We start from the raw sequence: 24,118 nt of genomic DNA on the forward strand, positions 1-24,118 counted from the left end.
TTAAACCATATTTTGTGGGCTTCCCCACCCTCCCCCCTTCCCCGGTTTTCCTCCCTTATTTATCATCTTCAACAGTTTCATAGTTCATATTTTATAACATACACCTTTATATCTTGTACCACTTTTAAACTAACTATTATCATTTTCGCCTATTGTCCAATCACTGAGAAATCAAACTCCCATTTTTTCTTCCCGTGCCTAATTTTTACCCCTCTATAGGCCTCCATATTTTCACCTTTTTCCAGAATCAATTCACTTTTTAAACCTATAATTATTCCCAAACTAACCTTACACCCCCCCGAGTACTGGCTCCACCCCACCAATCCAGCAAGTTCCATAGTCAGCAGTCCAGTTATAGTCCTATTAACCCATCCTTACAATCACAACTTCACTTTCCCTTCACCCCACCCCCTGTTTACAGTCTTTTGCCATCCAGGCCTTATGGGAACATTTCTAATCCATGAGCTCTCTTCCTGCAGCCAACCAGCAGAAGAGAGACAGAGGAAAAATCTGATTTGTCTAATGTCTCCTGCTCCCTGATTTGTCTGAATTATCCTGCTTGGTGATTTGTCCAAATCTTTCTCCCCACTCCCTCTCTCCATGGTTTTTGCCTGAAAATGGCAGCCCCTGGCCAGCAAAGCACAAAAAAGTAAGGAAGTGGGACGGGCAAACTCTGGCTGTTTGGATTTCCCTTATCAATTAATTACTTCCTAATTGTTGGTAAGCCAGTTTGCCATTGCACCCAAACTGGCAAACTATGGCATGTACCTACTTTGCAAAATGGGATTGTAAAATAGTATATGATCTTAGGGTGTTATACTGATTTGCAAAACAAGCACAAGCCATAGTTTGCCAGCTTGGATGTAACTGCAAAATATGGTCTGTGGCAAAAGGCATGGTCTGCAGCAGATGGAGCACAATAGTGGAAGAGGGATAGGGAGTGTGACGAAGGGAGCAACTGAGTATAGGGTTTGCTCCTCTAGTGTCAAACCATGGTTTGGTGTTATATGTGAACTGAGTCTTTGCGAATGCAGTTGTATATTCCATTAACCCAGGCTTCCTCAACCTCGGCCCTCCAGATGTTTTGAGACTACAATTCCCATCATCCCTGACCACTAGTCCTGCTAGCTGGGGATCATGAGGGTTGTAGGCCAAAAACATCTGGAGGGCCAAGGTTGAGGAAACCTGCATTAAACCAATTTGAAGCATGGTTTGAAGGACCAGACCACTTTTCTCCTTAAAAAGTGCTTTTTCCAGACCTTCATGTGCATGTATTTTCTTGCCCATGTCAATAGGAGACAACACATTACAAAAGCATTTCTGAATTATACCAGTGTACTTACGTAAGTCAAGAGATGGCATGAAAATCAACATTATGCAAGAATTTCCAAGTTCAGCAGGCTTGGTTGGAAGAACATGCTGCCTGCGCATTTTCCTCCGATTAGTCAAATGAATCGTCAAAGTGACAATTGCATAAGATGTGGCTTTTTTTTGCCAGTACAATCTTTCCTGCTTTTAAACCTGAAACATTCCAATTTTCCTTGCTTACTTCCTTTTTATATATACTGTATTAGGTCCTGTAACCGAAGTCAAAACAGATATCTATGTCACCAGTTTTGGACCTGTTTCTGATGTAGAGATGGTAGGTATCACTCACTTTCTTTGATTTTGTAGGGTTGAGGTGGCGGCGAGGAAATGAACCCCAGGAATGAGTGAACGACTAATTCAAATGCCTTTGTGCACTGCTGTCAATCATGCAAAGTAGGGAAGATTAGCAGCAGCCTAATTTTCAGGCTATTATTAGACGAGGCAGCCCTGATTCTGGTCCTCCCATGCAGGCTGGATTTAGACCAATTGTGTGTGTGTGTGTGTGTGTGTGTGTGTTTTGGTTTTTTTAAAATCACTTTCAGCAGATTTACACCTGCCATGGAAATGATATAGCCAGTTCTTTGGAGAATAGTCCCCCAATATAGAATAATTCATAACCTTGTTGGATGTGAAGGACAACAATGGCAGGAACAGATGCATTGGATACTGGCATCAAAGACTTAGTCTGAGCCACGGAAGTCTGAAGTCTGTGAACTGTGTACACACTGTATTAAGCAAAAGATGTCCATTTCTCTGAGTTGCCTTAATTTGGACAATTTATACTACTGCTTTAAGTCATGGGGAGGGGCAAGAAGCTAATGCAGAACTATAAGGCTGTGCCCACAGTTACTAGAAATCTTATTAATCTTCTGAGGTTTCATCAGATATTGCCTGTTCTCATTCCAACAGTAAGGACTATAAATTCTCTCAATAGATAAACAAATACAGTGGCACCTTGGTTCTCAGACTTAATCCATTCCAGAAGTCCGTTCCAAAACCAAGGTGGCGCTTTCCCATAGAAAGTAATGCAAAACAGATTAATCCATTCCAGACTTTAAAAAACAACCCCTAAAACAGCAATTTAACATGAATTTTAATATCTAACAAGACCACTGATACATAGAAGGAAAGCAATAATCAATGCCCTGTACTATAAAATAAATAGGACAGTATTGCAGATGATAAAAAGAAAAATTTGTTCTTACCTGGATAGTCATTGTTTGGACTTTTATCCATTTCCGAGGTCACACAATCAATCAGTCAGTCAGTAGATGAACTGAGTTCCACACAGTCACAAAAACAAATTAACCAACAAAGCCTCAAAAACAAAAACGCAAAATAAATAGCAAAAACAAAAGTGCCAAACTTAATCTGTTCCAGAAGTCTGTTTGACTTCCAAAATGATTGAAAACCAAGGTGCAGCTTCTGATTGGTGCAGGCACCCCAGGAACAACAGCCAACAGCTGCTGTTTGAAAACTGGAACCGGGTTTTCGGTGTTCCATCTTCCACACATTTTCTCTCCTGCTGCTTGGAAGTCGCAGCAAATGCATAGTTGTGACTCTAGTCTATGCCTTGCTCAATCTGTGCATTTTCCAGTGCATGTTTTTCAAGTGCCCAATGATTTTACAATTGGTTCGCTAAGGTTTCAGACCTAGTCACATTTATTTGGGGCTAAGCCTGACTGAATTTTGTGGGACTGACTTCTAAGTAAATATGGATAAGCACTCCATCCCTACACACGAGCGTTGATTTCTTTCAGCTGAAAATATCAGCTTCGTGTGCATATCCTTTTCCATATGGAATTGCCCTCTCTGCTGAGGTTTGTACGCATATGCTCTGGAGCCTATTTGCTCTAGATCTCCATGTGACATTTTTTAGTCCTGTGAACACATCTATGAAGGCCATTGGAAAGATGTGTGTACAAAAGTGGTGTCCAAATAAAGGTCTGCATGATCATTTTGTGACATGCTACTTCCCATTTGGATTATCCCATCTGTGTTTTATTTGTTGAAATTAGATAATATTCCTTTGATTTTGGCTGAAACAATTAATCATGTAGCCCACTGCATATTTTAATTTGTCCATCTGTTAAAAAAAATAGCATGGACATGAAAACCATTAACATATGTTAATGAATTAATCATTCTGTTTCCAGTTCTGTGCTAGAGTACAAGTTTAATTGCGTGCTTCTTGGCATTCTATTCGATTATAGTAATTATTTTTGATTGATTTAATATGTATAGCAATTTATTTATATGACTAATGTGGAAAATTAAAGTATTAAAGGAGTACATAGTTCTGTTTAATTGATAGAAATGTGTTTAGGGAGTTTACAGTTACCAGTGACTAATTTGTCCTTGAGGGATATTCATAGAAAGGATATGCTTATAAAACATATTAAGTTTGTGTCTCTTCCAAATTACTGTAGGAATACACGATGGATGTTTTCTTTCGCCAGACGTGGGTTGACAAAAGATTAAGATATGATGGTCCCATTGAAATTCTAAGACTTAACAACTTGATGGTTACCAAAGTGTGGACACCAGACACTTTCTTCCGGAATGGGAAAAAATCTGTCTCACATAATATGACAGCCCCAAATAAGCTATTCAGAATCATGAGAAATGGTACCATCCTTTATACAATGAGGTAGTTGATTTATCTATCTTTCTTTCTGTTCTTTTATTTTTCTTTGCATGAGAGAGGCAACACATCATCCTGGGGCTAATTCCATTTTGTTCCTTATAGGCTCACCATAAGTGCTGAGTGCCCCATGAGACTGGTCGATTTCCCAATGGATGGTCACGCCTGTCCTCTGAAATTTGGGAGTTGTAAGTCACATAGACCCTCTCTGCTTAACGTTTTATGTATGAAACTGGTCAGATAATAGCCAGAGCTGCATGGCTTAGGTCAATTGAAATTAATAGCAGGGGATATCACTGGACTGGGTGAGAAATGGCAGCTTAAAACAAGGGAGAAGGGAGTTGGGGAAAAAACTCTGCTGTGTTAGCTTCTTGGTGTTGGCTACTGTGTGGTACCCATCTCTGCCATTTCTCCTTGTTAAAACTTTTGTGTGTGTGTGTTAAAAACAACCACCCCTCATGTTTCTCCATCCCTGCTTTACTCAAAGCTGTGCTGCTATTTAAAACCACCATCTTCCTGTCAGTGTTTCTTCATCCCTGCCTTACTCAAACTTCTGCTATTGTTTAAAATAGCCATTCCCCACCCCTTTAGGTTTCTCTCCCTTCTCACTGTACTCAAAGCTCTCCCTCATACATTTCTAGGCAGCTCATGTGACAGAGATAAAGGTTGTGGAGCCCTCTAATATTCCATAGTACAATGTATTTCACTCCTGTTACCATGTGTTTTCTTCAACGTGAAGTTCTAGGAGCAATGTAGTAATTTAGAATATATATATTTCATTAACAAGCAGACACCCAGATGTGTACAACACCCACTTAACCTTCCATTGAATAGGGTTGACAGACTCAATAGAGGACAGGACTTCTGTGCCTTTAATTGCCCTGCTCTCCTTTGAGTCTGGAAACCTTAAAGAGAAACCAGCAGACCCTTTGTTTAATTTCCAAGCAAAGGGTCTGCTGTTTCTCTTTAAGGTTTCCAGTCTCAAAAGAGAGCAGGGCAATTAAAGGCACAGAAGTCCTGTCCTCTATTGAGTCTGGCAACCCTACCATTGAACCTTAACAAGTTCAATGGCAGGCTTGCTCTTAAAATTCTATTCATCTTAAAGATACAGTAACATATATCATCATGGGGTGTGCACACAAAGGGGAATGCAAAATTGGAGAGTGCAGGAGACATGGCTGTGGGGGAGATCTGGGTGTAAAGAAGAGCTGAGAAAAGTGAGGAAGCGGGAGGAAAAGTGGGGTGCTGGTGAAAATGGGGTGTTGCAAAAAAAAGAGGGGAAAGGAGGCAAGGGAATGGGAGAAGTGCCACGGAAAGATCTGCGGAATAGAATGGGATGGTGGCTTCACAACTGATTGGAAGGTGAAAATGAAGCTAATTGCTATGGGTGGCTTGAGGAAGATCCAGGAGTTTACCAACAGGGTAGCTTGTGTTCAAGAGGAAGCTGCACAGGAGGAGGGAGAGGAGACGGAGGCATGGATATAGGGGTGAAGGTGAAAATGGCTGTAAAGTGGAGTTGCTGCAGAATTGAAGAGAGGAATGGGATTGGGAAGGTGAAAGGTTAGCTTGTATGGTTTGGGAAGAGGAAGCTCTAGGGGTTAATATGGGGCGAATGGTGGTGGTGGAGCTGGCAAGCAGAGTTGAGCAGTGGTTCACTCCCTCGTAAAAAAATAAAAATAAAAATATTAAGGTGACTGGCTAATCAAAGTAAAAAAAACCTGAAGCACTCCAAACACCAATAGGTCAAGAACCAATGCTTTAATTGTATGTATTTTTCCAGATGCATATCCAAAGAGTGAAATGATTTACACGTGGACAAAAGGACCTAAGAATTCAGTGGAAGTTCCTGAAGAGTCTTCCAGTTTAGTTCAGTATGACCTGCTTGGGCATACAGCATCCACTGATACTGTTAAATCCATTACAGGTAAGAATCTAGTTGGTGATAATCAACTTAAGGGGTGGAATTAGCGGTGTAATTTTGTTTTAGCCAAAGATGTTTTGGAAATCTCAGTGTAGCCTAAGAGGCATAATAAGCATATGACAAATCCTAGACCATTTATCTCCAGGCTTACACTAAAGCAGATACCCTGTTGCTGCATGCTCTCTCTCTTCGGAAGGCAAAGTGAAAATGGTTGAAAATGCAAGATCGTAGCTACTGACATATTTCCATAGCTGTGCTGCTGGCAAGTGTTGATCTTTGTGATTTATCATGCTACAAATTGCATGCAGATTGTCCAAATAAATCCCTATTAGGATTGCTGCTGGAGCAAACACATTAAACATAACAGCTATTACTGCTGTTGTTTTTTTAAATATATTTTTGTGTAGTGATAAAAAATAGCAACAGGCAGCAGTGTGAGAAGTGGCAGTGTTTAAGATCTGTGGGTGTTTTTGTTTTTCATTTTTAAAAAATGATGGCTGTTGGTTGGTTGTATGATTGTATTGCTAAACGCTCTGTTATTGGTGCAGTTTGAAACATGCTCTAGCAGAGATCACGACAGAATTAAGCAACAGAGGGAGCAGATGTAGGCGACAGATTTCCGAGTGCCGTTATTGATAGCAAGATGAAGCAATATTTTCCTAATGTATTGGATATTATCTGTAAGCGAGATATCACTGATCTATAATGGAATATCAGGCCAAGATTCTTCGATTGCTCCTTAAGAAGGTGTCTCCATGATCTTGGTAAAAATCTCAGTATGTAGTTATAAAACAACTAAATCCTGGGGTGCAATGGACTTTCCAGCAAGATACCTTTACATTTCCCTCCACTTCTTTTAAAATTGAGTTTGAATAGCAGCCCAAATCCGGAATAATAGTTTCATACCAGAATTTCCACCAGAAGGCTCAGGTTGTTTATAGCTTTCCTTTAAGTGGGTGGGTGGTACGTGGGAGGAGAAGATGGGTGGAAGTGAGGCAATTAATTGAGCATTTTGATCATGCTTTGGGTTTTGGCAGGCAATTTCTTTTCACTGTGTGGAATGAAGAACATTGGTCCGGTTCTATCTTGCACACAGTTGCACTTTGGAAAAGACCTGACCCACCGTAGCCTTAATGAAACGCCTGTTCTTAATGCATGCCCAAGACTGGAGAAACAGGGATGGAAAAACAGTGGTAGGCATGTGGCCAGCTACAACACATCTGGTCAACTATGTTTGGCTCTGTAGACTAGGACATGAGCATGGGAGAAGGCATGCAAGCCAAGCCTGCAATATGTTTGATAATCCTTAGCTCATTCCTGTCTTGGCTTCGAAATTCGTTTGCTCTTGTGTGGTGTTTTTTGGTAGGCCCTAACCCTTACTCCAAGGGACGCGGGTGGTGCTGTGGGTTAAACCACAGAGCCTAGGGCTTGCCGATCAGAAGGTCAGCGGTTCGAATCCCCGCAACGGGGTGAGTGGGGTAACCCTCACTCCAAGGGACGCGGGTGGCGCTGTGGGTTAAACCACAGAGTCTAGGGCTTGCCGATCAGAAGGACGGTGTTTTGAATCCCCGCAAAGGGGTGAGCTCCCGTTGCTCGGTCCCTTCTCCTGCCAACCTAGCAGTTCGAAAGCACGTCAAAAGTGCAAGTAGATAAATAGGTACCGCTCTGGCAGGAAGGTAAACGGCATTTCCATGCGCTGCTCTGGTTCACCAGAAGTGGCTTAGTCATGCTGGCCACATGACCTGGAAGTTGTACGCCGCCTCCCTCAGCCAATAAACCGAGATGAGCGCTGCAACCCCAGAGTTGTCCGTGACTGGACCTAATGGTCAGGGGTCCCTTTACCTTTAACCCTCACTCCAAGTAGGATGGAGAGCCATCCCATTTAACCACCTCACTTCATTTTTTCCCCTTCTACTTTGAGCACTGGACTGGTCCCAAGGTCCCAAGGTCCCAAGCATACTTTCCATACAGCCACTATTATGGAACATTTTCCATTGCAGGCCCCACTGAAATGAATGGGTACTCAACTACACAAGCCCAGGGAGGTGCTTTTGTGCCATCCCCATCAGCGAAAGGAAGACATTTTCTCTGTGCATCTGTTGAAAATATCATCCTGAAGTAGTAATTATATGTTTTCCAAATGCTGCAGTATCAGAACAGACAGCTAATATTTTACTTATACTTATTTTTTTTTCTCCCTCCAGCGTATACATACATATCTTTATGGTACATGAAAGTGTGAGGGATGTCAAACAGTCCCTATTATTTCATGTTTTACATCCCACCTCCTGGATAGTATTTTAAGATCTACATACTTTCATTGGACTCAGTATGGCTTTTGTTTATTATTATATATCCTGTTCTTCCTATGTGGAGCTTGGAGTGACTCATGTGGGCTCCACTGCTGCCTTAGCCAGGCTGAAACTTCTTTCACTTTAGTGAAACTTCATGTTTTCAGAGTCAAACAAACTGAATGCAATTTGAGTAGCTGGAGAATATGTTAAAATAAATCTAAGAATGGGTGTATTGAAAGTTTTTTTGTTTAAAAAAATATTGCTTCTAGGTTGCAAACCATCACTTTTGGCTTTCCCCCCTTTAAGGTGAATATATCGTTATGACAGTACACTTCCACCTCAGACGAAAAATGGGTTATTTTATGATACAAACATATATCCCATGCATCATGACTGTGATCCTCTCCCAAGTTTCATTTTGGATCAATAAGGAGTCTGTTCCTGCCAGAACTGTTTTTGGTAAGTCTCACCACTGACTTTGTATGTCTTTTTTAGTCTTTTTGAGGAGCCCAACTGATTTGAATGAGAGATTTGGCCAAGTAAGGAGTATGCCCTCAGGCTCTGAATTTGTAATGTCAGCTTCTCTTTCTCCTCCTGCCTTGGTGAGAGTGAATTGAAAAAGCAATTAGGAAAATCGATTACTTGATATTAGAACGAAGCACATTAAAATGCAATTTGAAAGAGGATGCTCCAATTGACACTGAAAGCAAGAGGAGACAACCGGCATGGAGGCAGCACACAGGGAGCTGAGGGGGAAACCTGGGTTTCTGACAAAGGAGAGGAGAATACAGATATGGCTGAAGCAATTTCCTAAAGAAGATATCTTTCTAAACCTCAGCATTGCCATGCATTGGAGAAGGATTAATCAAGTGGAGACCATTGAACCAAAAGACCTATTAAGCAGTACATTTCAGAGAGAGATGAATAAAAGAGGTTAAAATTAGGCCTGGGATGGGCACACTTTCCATATGAAAGAGAAATCTGAATATGTATGTATTACTTAGCCCTCCTCCATTTCATCCCAGCAAGAAATCGCAAAAGGAAACTCCAGTGGCGCCTTTTCTTGTTGAGGCTGTAGAAAGGTAATAGGTTTTACAGAATTGAAAGTGCTTTGATATAGATCCATTTTTGCTTGTGGTGTGTAGATTTATTCCCACCTTATCCTATGTTGTCTCTGCTCAGACAGGTTTCCATAATAAATTAAAGCCTGAGAAATAGGCTTTATCAGAGACGACGGTGTTTCTTCGATGTTTTTATGGCTCTGCTGTTGATTTTGTCCTTATATTGTTGTACTCCACCTTGCTTGATTTTTTACGAAAGTGCAGATTATTAAATTCATGAATAAATAAATAATGGCTTGATAGATTCAGAAATCCATATTAGGGCAATGCCTTTATTAGGCTAACTAAAAGTTTTTGAGTTGCCCTGAACTCCTAATATGACTTGATCAGTGTTTCCCAAACATGGGTCTCCAGCTGTTTTTGAACTACAGTTCCCATCCCTGACCACTGGTCCTGCTAGTTAGGGACGATGGGAGTTGTAGTCCAAAGAAAAGCTGGAGACACAAGTTCAGGAAACCCTGATTTAGAGGGTTGATTGGGGACTCTCCCTGACACACAAACACCCCACCTAAATGACCCAGGCAACAGGATTCTAAATTGGATGAATTTTGGACAATCCCCCCCTCCCATATCTGACATAACTATCTTTAGTGGGATAGTATTTGTATGTGCACCCAGCAGGCAGGTGATGATGTATATGCTGTGAAGGGTTGTGGTGGGTAGCTGTCAATTACGAAGGGGGTTTGGGGTTGGCTTACCCACACCAAGTGGAGCTCAGAAGGATGCAAAGTATCCATGGTAACTTAATATTGTTGCCTTTGACCGTCCTGTACAAGTCATGCTGATGAGCATTTAGCAATGTGTTTACTGTACTGTGTGTGTTGCCAGAGAATTGTTTGTTGTAGGATGGGTGCTGCTCCTGCAAGCAAGCTTCTTGAGCTCCACACAATGCCATCCAAATGCCAGCCTGTATTTTCCCCCTTATTTACCTAACAAGCCTAGAAGTGTCTACTTGGAAGTCCCACCTAGCTCAATGAGGCTTACTCCCAGGAAACCAAGTATTGCAGCTTTAATCTAGACTTACTCTTTCCATGGAAAATCCAATCAGTTAAAAAACCTTGTTGTTGTTGTTTAGTCATTTAGTCGTGTCCGACTCTTCGTGACCCCATGGACCAGAGCACGCCAGGCACTCCTGTCTTCCACTGCCTCCCGCAGTTTGGTCAAACTCATGTTGGTAGCTTCAAGAACACTGTCCATCTCATCCTCTGTTGTCCCCTTCTCCTTGTGCCCTCAATCTTTCCCAACATCAGAGTCTTTTCCAGGGAGTCTTCTCTTCTCATGAGGTGGCCAAAGTATTGGAGCCTCAGCTTCAGGATCTGTCCTTCCAGTGAGCACTCAGGGCTGATTTCCTTCAGAATGGATAGGTTTGATCTTCTTGCAGTCCATGGGACTCTCAAGAGTCTCATCCAGCACCATAATTCAAAAGCATCAATTCTTTGGCGATCAGCCTTCTTTATGGTCCAGCTCTCACTTCCATACATCACTACTGGGAAAACCATAGCTTTAACTATACGGACCTTTGTAGGCAAGGTGATGTCTCCGCTTTTTAAGATGCTGTCTAGGTTTGTCATCACTTTTCTCCCAAGAAGCAGGCGTCTTTTAATTTTGTGACTGCTTTCATCATCTGCAGTGATCATGGAGCCCAAGAAAGTAAAATCTCTCACTGCCTCCATTTCTTCCCCTTCTATTTGCCAGGAGGTGATGGGACCAAAAAAAACCTAGTTGCCAATAAACCATTGGTGATATTAAGTTCCCATCTGAACGCACCCTGAAGTGATACATTTGTAGCAATAAACCATCATTTGCTCAAAGGTGAAAATGCTCTAAAAAAAATACTTTATAGTTTCTATGGGTTTTTTTTTCTAGCTAGCAGTCTTTCAGTAAGTTTGGAAAATTCCATCGTTCCAAGAAGTACAGTTCATTGTTTCCCACTTTGGTTGTTCTCATTCCCATCAAAGGAGCTTCAGGCTTCCAGTGAGCACTGCCTTTGTCTCGTTAGATTTGATTATAGGAGAAGCAGGGTCTTGCGTAGCCACTCAGATTACATTTCTCCATCTTCAAGGAGGCATGAAGAAGCTCTTTATATTTTTAATGTTTACAGAGACCCAGCAGCTTTTGTCTGGGTGAAAAGTTTTCAATGGGAAGCTCTTATAAGTACAGCTGATGCCAAGAGCCAGGGATAGCTAATGTGAGCCAGTTTCATGTAAAATAAACATGAACAATGGTTCAGGGTTTCATCATCCCCCCACCTTGCAAAAATGCTTATGAAACAGTGAGGTGTTCTAGGTGTGAGACTGGAGGAAGGGCGAGGCCCAGCTAAGACATTTCTCAGTCTGAGGCAAATATTATCCTCCCCATGCCATTCCACTTCCATCTGCAAACTAATCAAGTGTCTGTATTTTTCAGGGACAGTCCCAGTTTTATGGAAGCCGTTCCAGTTTCTGATCTGATCCTGGAATATTCCACTTTTCCTTAGGACAAGGGTGCCCAAACTTTTTTCAAAGAGGGCCAGATTTGATTAAGTGAACATGCGTGAGGGCCGCCCAAAGTTGTTGAGTTTTTGTTAGGGTTGAAGTTGAAGATCTTTTTAAAGGATTTTACCTTAGGACATATACTGCCACAGGGGCTGGATTAAATCGACCGGCGGGCCAGATTTGGCCCCCGGAACGGACTTTGGACATGCCTGCCTTAGGACGCCCCTATTTTCATTGGAGAAATGTTGGAGGGTATGGTTATGTGACCCCGAGCCAAGGAGATGAGTAACTATACAACCTTCAGAAAACATCTGAAGGCAGCCCTTTATAGTATGGTTACCAGACACCCCCATTTCCCAGGGACAGTCCCCGGATTTACTAATCTGTCCTCGGATAAAATCCATCCCCAAATGTCCCCGGATTTCATTTAATATCCCCGGATTTATATTTTAAGTGTTATAGATTTATTAGTAGGGAATGAATGTTGCGTGATTGGTTCAGTGGCACAAGACACATCATATGGGGGCAAAATGGCAGGCGCCACAGCAATGAGCAGCTCCTGAAGCCAGCCAGAGCCAACTGCGCTACCAGGCTGGCTCCGGGCTGCTGAGACTGCCACTGCCTCCACCACTGCAGAGGGAGAACCAGGGATGCCCGGCGCGTCAACTGGGGAAACCCCTGACAAGGTCACCGGATTCCCCCCCCCCAATAAATTCACACACACATGCATTAATTACGTTTTAAGGTTTTTGGCATTATTTTGGCCACAACTTTATTAAAATACAATCAAATGTGAGTGGTTGCTTAGGCATTGGTTAACCCATCTGTCCCCCGCCCTGGGACAGATTCTGCACTGACTTCCTTTAGGCATTTTGTGGAAGTCAGTAGGTAAACATTCCCTGAGGGAGGATGGAGCTGGATACCTGAGGCCCTTCTTTTGTCCTCCCTCAAATGTTCCCCGAGGCTCTGTGTTAGGCCCAATCCCCTAACGGGGTACTGACGAGAGCCCTTTGAGCCCCAGGATTCCTTTAACGGAATACCTCTATTTCCAGCCTTTCCATACTCCTCTTACCAGCCAATTCTCTTACCAGCCAATTTTAACCAATGCCTAACCGCCAACCTTACAAGTTGTGACGATTTGCTATGCAGTAGGCAAAAACCAAATGGCAACAGCCAAACAGCAAAATTCCTACTGGGCCCCTGTCCCAAGGCAGGCGACCCCATGACAGGCACAGCAATGTCAATTCACAAAACATCCTTTAAAAAGGAGGTGGGCGGGCGGGAAATCTGAAGCGCTTGGCAAAAGTGAAACCAATATGGTCACGCAGTGGGTTTTATAGGCTAGGGGCCGACCCTTACTCCAACCTGCAACATGCTTTTCTACCTAGCAACAGCACTAAAATGCCCAGTCATCCAGTGGCCATCTTGCCTAATCTGCCTAGCAACCCCCAGGGTCATCCTGATTCCCCTCCCGCAATGCGTGCTCTCCATAATTGGAGAACCCGTTGTGTCCCTGGATTGTTTGAAAAAAAATCTGGTAACCTTACTTTATAGGGAAGTTGCAAAAAAATAATAATAATGCTTTATTGTGTTTTTATATGTGTTGGAAGCTGCCTAGAGTGGCTGGGGCAACCCGGTCAGATGGGTGAGGTATAAATAATAAAATTCTTATTATGGGATTTTTATTTATTTTTAGTCATTTAGTTGTGTCCGACTCTTCGTGACCCTATGGACCAGAGCACACCAGGCACTTCTGTCTTCCACTGCCTCCCGCAGTTTGGTCAGCCTCATGTCATATTATGGGATAGGATGTCCCTATTTTCATTGGAGAAATGTTGTAGGGTATACTCTCTTTCCATATTCCCAGTAGACTTCCTGCAGAAAGATTTAACAGATAAAGAGCTTCCTTAAAAATTGCCAGGTGATAATCCTGCCATTTCCCCTCCAAGCAGCAATGTGAATTGTTCCCATTAATACTGATGTCACCAGTTTTTATTTAGATTATGCGAGGAATAAGAACATTCACAGTTTAGGCCACAACATAAATATATTAGCATTCATATCCCAATTAGGCAATCTGATACTCTCTTTAAAAAAGACTTGAGTTTTTAATAGAATACAGTACACGATAGGATAATACTTGACAATTAAATATCTGGGGAGCACTTCTCTGCTGTGCTTCTGTGTATATACCCAGAGAGAATCAGGAGGATTAACAGTAGTCTTTTGTTATGTTTGAAATTACTATTTTAATCTGAAAGGCCCCTTCAAAATAAAACGTGTAAGTTCCCAAATAAAGGAATTGTCTTCCAGTAGGATACAATCCTTGTCTACATAATGAAACACAATTCCTCCCCCCCCCCGTGCTTTCTGCCTGTACTGCCCAACTCCCCAGCATGAGATCTGGAAAGCGGCTGCCTCTTGGAAGCTGCCAGGAGGGAAGCAATTCTTTGGGGTGATCCCTCATGGATCTGAGGCCAAGTCTCCAAACTTTTGCTCTGCTGGACACAGCAAGGAGAACAGTGTTACAAAGGTTGGATGCCACCCCCCAATCTCTGCTAAGCTGTGGCGAGATTCCAGGGGGTTCCAGGGGCTCACCAAGGGTCTGTGTTCCCATGAGAGATAGGATGTGTCTTTAGAAATATAATTTATTTACACCTTTAGTCAGCATGGTCAGCTCAAGAGGGGCTTGTTCCCCACAGCCGTATAGCACTGGAGCCCAAGGTATCTCACCCAGCCTGCCTTCAGCTATCTCAGCTATCCCCAAGCCTCACGCCAAAGACCCCAACCTTTTCTTGTGACATCACACCCAGTTACTGTGGCAACCTTCTGAATTCCATGTCTCTGTTCAAACCTCAGGGAAGGGGGGGGGGGGGAAGGACAGTTATTGTGCATTGCCAATGGTCTTCAACGACCCTGCATTGTTTCTTAGTGCCCCCAGTTTGGCCAGGTTGTTGATGTTGTCGACTGCTGAAACATGGTATCCTATTTGCTGATGTAGTTGCGCACCCCTTACAGTATCTGATCTTTGTTTTATGAGGCATCTGGCCTGCCATTGTTAGAGGCACCAATCTCGAGTAAGGAAAGCTGCTCCGAAATGAGAGTTTTCTACCCAAGATCCCTTGGGATCAGCCTCATTTCAAGGGACTGTAGTCTAGCACATGTTGAGGTCACCTCCTCTCTGCTTCCCCATACTCTTGCTTTGGATGTTTCTCTTAATTTCTTTATTCTCTTCTGCATCGCAAGGCAGATGGGAATGTGCATACCAAACCTACACGTCAGGTGATTCTGAATCCATATTAAATATGTTTTTATATGTGTTGTCAGATAATAATAATAATAATAATAATAATAATAATAATAATAATAAATTGTTTATACCCCACCCACCTGGTTGGGTCCCGTCCCCCCACCACTCTGGGCAGCTTCCAACACACATTAAAATACATTAAAATATCACAGATTAAAAACTTCCCTAAACAGGGCTGCCTTTAGGTATTTTCGTAAATGTCAGGTAGTTGTTTATCTCTCTGACCTCTAATGGGAGGGCGTTCCACAGGGCGGGTGCCACTACCGAGAAGGCCCTCTGCCTGGTTCCCAGCCAGATGGGCTAAATAATAATAATAATAATAATAATAATAATAATAATAATAATGTCTCAAGTGCGCATTGTGACACAGACACAGTTTTGAAAGTGTACAGTCTAAACACAAACTTTCCATGTACAGCTTTCCTTTGCTGGAATGGGCACATGTGCGCATGCACACACATGCACATAGCATTGCAGAACAGAGAGAGCCTTTCCCCGAGGTGGTTATGCTCTGTACTAATTCAAGCTGCAGCCTCAGTCCAAGAGCTGTAAGTGGATTGTTCCATATCATTAGAGCTATATTACAGAACTGTCGGGAGGAACACTGTACTGCTGTATTTGATCACATACCGCTGTCTCCTTGGCTGCTTTATTAAAATGTATAGTCTCTCATGTTATTTTAAAGCAATATTGAGTTCATTCTTCCTCTCTGCCTTCTGGTGGAGAAAAGGAGAGAGAGAGAGCCATAAACAGAATTTGCAGTGGAATCACTGTCATTTAGAGCTCTGAGCTTCAGTGGAGCCTTTTAGGTTTGCAAAAAAATTGGTTTTTAGCACACACACACACCCTCCTCGGATAAAACACTTTAATTGCTATTGGGGTCAGGTAGACCACAACTAAGTAAGATTTCTTAAAAAGCAATAACAAGATGTATTGGACCAAGGGTTTCAATCTGTGGTGGTATGTCTTTAAAAATACAATGGAAAACCATAGAGCACGTAACACAGCAGGTTTCAATTGCTAAAGCAGGCGGAAAAATAATCAGTTGACTGGTCCACCAAGACCCTTATCAATTTTCAAGAATGAAAACTTTTTTGACCACAATCAGAGTTCTAAGCATTCTTACACCGAAGTAATGACTCCATTTTAATGTAAAAGTATGAATTTGTTTTCAGTGCTTATAATGAGTGCATGCAACTGTATTCAGATGATATTAGGGTGTGTGTGTAATGGCAGCCCCCATGTTAATTCCTGTGATGTCTCATGGATCCTGGCTATCTCTAGTAGCTAGGAATAAAAATACAGAATGGTTGAGGCCATAGTTTTAACTTCTGCATTAGAACAGAGATATAGAACAATGAAGGCGAGAACAAGCCATCTCAAGAACAGTTACTTTCCTAGAGCAAATTTGGCCTTTAATGGAAATTCTGGACTTTGAAGTCATTTTATTTTATTTGTTTATTGTTCTGTATCATATTGTGCTTATCAGTATTTTAATTCATGTGAAGTGTCTTATTTGAGTTGATTCAGCAACTGAAAAATTTCGTTGTTCCCACAAGGGGGTAATGACAATAAAGTTCTATTCTATTCTATTCTATTCTAGTTATGGTGCTGTTAAATGAGAGTTTGCACCACACTGGAGTAATTGAGACACTAACCATAGTGTGGCATTGTGGCTAGAGTGCTGGACTAGTACCTGGGAGACTGAGGGTTCAAATCTGCACTTGACCATGAAGCTTGTTGGGTGACCTCTCATTGCCTCTCAGCCAAACCTCCCTTTCAGGGCTGTTGTGGGGATTATTATTATTATTATTTTTTAAAAAGACTTTATTTCAATTCTTTAAAAAGATTACATAAAACCATAAACAAGTAACTGATACAAAATTAAACAAAAATGAACAAAAATGAACAAACTATAGAAATATAATCAGAATTAGACATCGAGCTTATCAAATAGCTGAAATTAAAGAGAAAGAAAAAAAGAACAAGAAAAATTTACAAAAAGGTATTATGTAGCAAATATTTTGGATAATCGATTATAAATTAGATATATGTTAATAATATATCAATCCTATATCATAATAAAAAATGTTAAGAAAAAGGGAAAAGAAAAAAGTAAGAAAAGAGAAAAGGGAAAAGAAAAAAAGAAAAAAAGAGCGAAAGAGAAAAAAGGGGAAAAAATGCTTCCTGTTGTTTGAATACCGCTTTCCTTTACATAATTTCTTTTATCTCGCTTTACTTCAGTTATTGTTTGTACATGATCTCCAACCTCCCCTTTATATCTTTCAGTCTAAGCAAATCACCAAATCTACATTTAATCCTTCTTTTTTTCAAAAAGTCCTCAACATACTTCCATTCTTTTTTACAAATTTGTCTGGGGGTATTTCTGATTGCTGCTGTCATTTTTGAGAGATTCATAAATTCTACTAGCTTCTCCTGCCATTCTAAGATAGTCGGGATTCTCTCCCCTTTCCAATGCTGTCCAATTAGAAGTCTTGCTGCTGCGGATGCGTAGAGGAGAATGTTTTTCCTGTCTTCTGGGATGTTCTCTGGTACCATGCTTAATAGAAATAACTCTGGTTTTTTATCAAATGTTATTTTTAGCATCTTTTTTAACTTTTCATATACCAAATTCCAGAATTCCCTAATTTTCTTGCACTGCCACCAGCAATGATAATAGTTTCCTATTTTTTCATGACACTTCCAGCATTTGTTCGAGCTTGTTTTATAGATTTTTGCAATTTTCTCTGGAGTGAGATGCCATCTATACATTAGTTTTAACATATTTTCTTTTATTCCTGCACAGGCCGTGAATCTCCATCCCTCTTTCCATAGTTTCTCCCATTGGTTGCTATAAATGGGTCTCCCAATATCTTGAGCCCATTTAATCATGGTTGTTTTAACTATTTCATCTTTCATCTCCCATTCTAGCAAATAGTTGTATAATTTAGCCAATGGTTTTTCATTATTTTCTATTAAAATTTCTTGCAATTTAGATTTCCCCTCTTTAAACCCAATTTTTCTATGTTTTTGGAATAGGCTCTGTATTTGACAATAATGAAGCCAGCTTGTGCAGTGCTCTTTCATTTGCTGGTATGTTTTTAATTTTAATTGTCCATTCTCTTTTATTAATAATTCCTGGTAGGTTGCCCACTTTCTTTCTGTATTTTTACTAAATAATGTTGTCATCTCTGGGGGGGAAACCCACCACAGAATTTTGGATTCTAGGATATCTCTATTTTCTCTCCATATCTTCAATAGTGGCTTTTTAATGACATGATCTCTAAACTCTCTATAACCTCCTTCTTTCTCTTCCATCAAATAAGCATGCCACCCTTGGTTATTTCTAAATCCTTCTACATTTAATAATTCTTTATTATCTAATCTCATCCATTCTTTAATCCAACACATACCAGCCGCAGCATGGTACAGGTTAAAGTCTGGCACTCCCCAGCCTCCTCTTTCTTTGGTGTCGGTTAGCAATCTAAATTGAATTCTTGCTTTATTTCCTCCCCATATAAATCTACTCAGATCCTTCCTCCAATTGTCGAATATCTCTCTTTCCCCTATAATTGGAATCATTTGGAATAAAAAAATCATCCTAGGTAATACTGACATTTTAATCGTTGCTATCTTCGCGGAGAGGGTTAGTTTTAAATTGCTCCACCTCTCTAAATCTTGTTTGATTTCTCTCCATTTCTTTCCATAATTGTTTTCAAATAGATTCAAATTATTGGCTGTTATTTCTATTCCCAGGTATTTTACTTTTTTCACAATTTCCCATCCCACTTTTTTTCCTAATTCTTCCTCTTCTTTTTTCCTCATTTTTTTGTAATTATCTTTGTTTTCCTTGCATTTATTTTAAAGCCAGATATTTCTCCATATTTTCGTAAGTTCTCTTCTAGATTCTTGATATTTTCTGTGGGGTCCTCTAGCATAATAATAACATCATCGGCAAAGGCCATAGATTTGTAATTCATTTTCCCTACTTTCACCCCTTTAACTCCTCCATCCTCTTCAATTCCTTTTAACATAAACTCAATTGATAATATGAATAAAAGGGGTGAAAGTGGGCATCCTTGTCGCATGCCCCTTGTTATTTCAATATCCTCTATTACTTCCCCGTTTATTATCAATTTGCCTTTTTGTTTCCCATATATCGCCCGAATACCTTTTAGAAAGTTCCCTTCAACTCCGATGTTTTCTAAAGCCTTCATCATATATTTCCAATTAACGTTGTCGAAGGCTTTCTCAGCATCCAGGAAAATAAAAGCTACACTCTGCCCAGGATTCCAATCTAAATATTCTATCAGGTCCAATAATATCCTCACATTATTATTCATTTTCATTTGGGGCAAAAATCCTTGTTGATTCTTACCGATTATTCTATTTAATATATCTTTAATCCTGTTTGCCAGGACCCCTGCAAAAATTTTGTAGTCTACGTTCAAAAGGGATATGGGTCTAAAGTTTTCTACTTGGTCGTGTTGTGGGGATTAACTAAGGAGAAGGAGAACCATGTATGCCACCTGTCGTGGACTGGCTGGATGATGAAGAGTGGTAGGAGGCACCAGCTGGGAGACCCCCCATGGGAAACCCCAGGGGAAGAAGGCTCAGAGCCAGGAAATTGATGGAGGTCAGAGGGAGAAGAGGAGGAGGAGGAGGGATCGGAGGCTGAGAGGCAGCAGGATAGAGTGAGCAAGGAGAGTTGGTGACAGGGAACTGTTGTGACTCATAGGCTAAAGCAGAGGGGGTGGGGGCAAGATGCTACAGAAAAATCCCAGGAGCCTGCCTCCCCTACTGTGATGAGCTCCCCTCTCCACTAGTCTCCGGCAGAGGAGGGGCCTTAGAGGAAGTGGAAGGCGAGGACCGTCAGTCCTGGGAACTAGCAGAGCAAGTCCTGCTGGGAGTGTTGCTAAGTTGTATGCCATATTCTTGAATAAAGAATTAACTGCACCAATAGTCTCTGCTTCCTGTGTGCCGACAGACATCTGGACCCAGCCCTGACACTACCTTGAGTTCCGGGGGAGGGGGAGAAGGGATATGATTGCAATCAATCAATCAATCAATCAATCAATACCTCACTCATGTAGTGTTTCATCCTCCCCACTTTAATTTCAGCTGGGGTCTCATGTATCATAATGCTTTTTAATGAAATCACCACACACTCCTTTTTGGTAAGGAGAGCGTTGAAACGCTTCCAAACTATTTCAACTTGTGCCATTTTGTATTCGGCTATGGCGCCAAATATATTGGAGTAATTTTTATTATTATTAAATTGATCTGATTCTGAAATGCATAAGAGGAGCGTTGCTTTGTTTCTTTTCCTTTTACAGGGATAACAACGGTTTTGACCATGACAACTTTGAGCATCAGTGCCCGGCATTCTTTGCCCAAAGTATCCTATGCCACTGCCATGGACTGGTTCATTGCCGTGTGCTTCGCCTTTGTCTTCTCTGCGCTGATTGAGTTTGCAGCTGTCAACTATTTCACTAACATTCAGATGGAAAAAGCCAAAAGGAAGGCCGTGAGATCTGCCCCTGAAGTTCCAGCGACTCCTATGCAGAAGGAAAATTGTGCCGAAGAGGCACCCATGGTATTTAGTCTATTTAATATGCATTAGAACGTGACTAGTGAAATGTTGACCAAAAGTGCATTTCAAAGCTGGGTCAGGGTTGAATTGCACGGTCAGCTTCCATTCTAGGGTGGTTTGACCCCATCTTGCTTTCCGTTGTCCTCTAGCTTCCTTTCAGACTATTACTTTTGTCCACAGCCTAGACTGCACCCTTACTTAAACTGGCTTCTTTGCCTTTTCCCTTCAGACTTACTTGACTGTAGCCCATTTCAGTGTTACTAAGGCAGAAAGCAGTGCATCTGCAACACCAGTAGCAATTACAGTGGTACCTCGGTTTTCGAACGTAATCCGTTCTGGAAGACTGTTCGAGTTCTGAAACGTTTGAAAACCAAAAACTCAACAGCCGACAGCTAGGCCTCAGGATCTTGCACTCAGCAGCAGCCACGTGGCATGTTCGACTTCTGAGGCATGTTCGAAAACTGAAGCATTTACTTCGGGGTTTATGGAAAACCGAAATGTTCGTCAGTGGAGACCTTCGAAAACTGAGATACCACTGTACACTCTTTTTCTCCCCTTAAAACCAGACCTCTTTGCTTTACTTCCTTGTCGCCATTTTCCTAGATAGGAGGTCTGAAAGTCAAAATTAATAGATTATGTTAAAGAGTAAGCCGCTCCATGTAGCATATTTAAACTTAAAAGTAAGCTTGTGGGGCCCTTATTCAGATCAGGATCACTGCATGTGGGGAAGAAAGATTTATTTATTATCTCCTGTACCCAGGGCCATCTTAAGCGTAGCTGGTGCCCTGGCACCGTGGTGCGAACTGTCCCTCCGGCGCCCCCCTCGTTTCCGAGCGTGCGGCTGTCTGGCGGGTGCAATGCGGCTTTTGCAGGCACTGCAGCGTGGCGCCCCCCTGGCGCCCTGGCGCCCTGCGCCACCCAGCCTTGCCTTAGGGCCGGCCCTGCCTGTACCATCATTCCCACCCTCCCACTTGCCTCCATGCTCTAAGTAGCAAATAGAAAAAAGCTCCCATGGGCACCAATGGGAGCTTCCACTCGCCTTTCGCTCCTTGGTGTTGGGCTGATTCTGGGGGAAATGAAGGATTAAACTTCCCTTCTCCGCATGCTGTGGTCTCAGTCTGCATTGCACCGCCATGATTACTTTAAAGATTGGTTACTGGACTTGCTGTGGGCTTGTTTCTTGGATTGGCTCCAACCCATGATTCTGGGACTCATGGTGTGACCAGGATTTTCAAAGCTAGAAAGCTTTGAAGCTGGGAAGGAAGGCTTCTCACAATTTTATCTTTCAAATTGGTGCCTACCATGTGTCAAGAACATTTTGGGAAATCTTTTCCGAGACCATTCTTCAGGCTGCATATCCACAAAAAGTTTCCCTGGCCCAGTCCAAAGAAAGTGGAGTGGATTGGATCCTGCAGGCAGAAGATGGAATTGTATACAGTCCTTGTTTAGTGCCATGTTTTAAGGGTGCGATAAAACAAACAGGAAACGCAGAGGCTTTTATTTTCATTTGACGCATCTAAAGGAAATTACCCTCCATTAAACTGTTATCGGAAGCAGACATCCGTTTGAGACATTGCTGTATAAAATGAAGCCTCAGCTCATTTAGGCTGGCCCTGAAATAAAGCCACATCATCAAAGTGCTATCGCACCATGTGAACTGGCCGTCAAGGCTGGGCATCAGGTTGCTGCCTGTACTTTTCACTCAGACTCAAAATATTACAGCAACAGAACAGCTGCCCTATCCAGTGCATGCTCAGCTCAGGGGTGAGGAACAAGGGTTTAAGCGGAATCCATCCCAAGCGGAAAAGGTTCCTTTGCCATTCAGCCAAGAAGAGATACACAACAACAGGGCTGATCAATCCGACATGTCATGGATCTTGTAGTCTCCTTCCTCTCCACTCCCAGCCCCCCCCACTCAGTGTTCAAAGTCTCCCCTTGGGATCAGCCATCTTCTCCCCCCCCCCCCGAAGAATACTCCTGGGAACGATAACAGAGTATCATTCCCAAGGGTATTTTATTCCCAGGAAAGCCACAAGATTGCTGCAGCCAGTCAAGATGATGCTTGATGTGGTGGCAAGCCTTTAAAAAAGAAAGTGGTGAGCAGGAAAGGGAAAGGACTTTGACTGCCCCATATTAAAACATCACCAGAAAAGAAGAAGTATATAAGTAAATAGGTAGCGAAAATGACATGGATCTGCATATAATATGAAAATTTATATGTATAGATGTGTGGTGTAGTGTTTGGTGTAGTGTGGTATAGTGGTTAAGAGCAGTGGGCTCGTAATCTGCTGAACTGGGTTCGATTCCCCACTCCTCCACATGCAGCTACTGGGTGGCCTTGGGCTAGTCACAGTTCTCTGAAGTCTCTCAGCCTCACTCACCTCACAGAGTGTTTGTTGTGGGGGAGGAAAGGAAAGGAGAATGTTAGCCGCTTTGACACTTCTTAGGGTAGTGATAAAGTGGGATATCAAATCCAAACTCCTCCTCCTCCTCCTCTTCTTCTTCAATCCAGAAATAATTACTATAATTTAAATAATAACACATCTTACCATAGTGGAGGAGTCTGGGGCAAGGTGGCCGGCATGCTTATTCAGGTGCTGTTGATGGGGAACTTCAACGCCTTTGTTCTCCTTTCTTATGGCTCCTCATTTTAAAACTGGACTTGGGCCAGGCAGCCCTTCATATAGAGGACTCCTTCAGTTAAAGGATTGTCATCTCTAAAGCAGGACACAATGGCACCCTGTTGGGGCCATCCATAGCCAGTCTCATGTGATGTGAATGCAAACCTAACGAAAGAGTTTGATAGGACTTGGAAATAATTTTCAACCTTCTGGTTGCTTCTGAGATTTACTTGTACTTCTGTAATTAAACTCTTCCCTGCCCCCACTCTTTCCACCGCAAGTACCAACATTTGGCCTAAAGCATAAGCAATTAATTTTTTCCCTTTGGTTAACCCAATGCAATAACTTCTCCTAACAGGCCTCCAAAGGCTATAGGTTTCACATGTCCCTTTGTAAGCTAATTTAACTTTGGTTACTTCATTGTATATGCACAAACACAGCCCTACATTGGTTTTACTAGCCCCTTCCTTATGGCCACTGCAAAAGCAATCACCCTTTCTTGCATTCCCCGCAGGTTCCCCCTCTTTTATTTGTCCCCAGCTTCTCATAAAATAATAGCATTAAAACAAAAGCTTGCTGTGGTGCTTTATCTAAATTGTTTTTCTTTCATTACCCATATTTTTGAGGCAGCAAGTGAATAATTGGTTTCCATGAACTAGAAAACCATGCAAAATTCATGGGCCCAATTCTCCAGTCCAGCAACAAACTTTATTTCTTCTGAAATAAAAATGGGTTACATATAAGAGTTCATTTTGCCTCTGATTGCTTCTAG

At 41.9% G+C, this 24,118-nt stretch overlaps 1 protein-coding gene across 1 annotated transcript in view; it reads left to right on the top strand.

The window, feature by feature from the left end:
* The first annotated feature begins 3,803 nt into the window (after nt 1-3,803).
* GABRA4 (gamma-aminobutyric acid type A receptor subunit alpha4) overlaps nt 3,804-24,118 on the top strand; it is a 29,725-nt gene continuing 9,410 nt past the window's right edge. Inside the window, exons 1-5 of the mRNA XM_060279140.2 lie at nt 3,804-4,018; nt 4,118-4,200; nt 5,793-5,936; nt 8,534-8,686; nt 20,469-20,728. Of these exons, the coding sequence (XP_060135123.2) occupies nt 3,807-4,018; nt 4,118-4,200; nt 5,793-5,936; nt 8,534-8,686; nt 20,469-20,728 (852 nt within the window). The 5' untranslated portion in view covers nt 3,804-3,806. The remainder of the gene's footprint in view (nt 4,019-4,117; nt 4,201-5,792; nt 5,937-8,533; nt 8,687-20,468; nt 20,729-24,118) is intronic.

This window comes from Zootoca vivipara, chromosome Z1, assembly GCF_965207765.1.
Source record: "Zootoca vivipara chromosome Z1, rZooViv2.hap1.1, whole genome shotgun sequence".
NCBI lineage: Eukaryota > Metazoa > Chordata > Lepidosauria > Squamata > Lacertidae > Zootoca > Zootoca vivipara.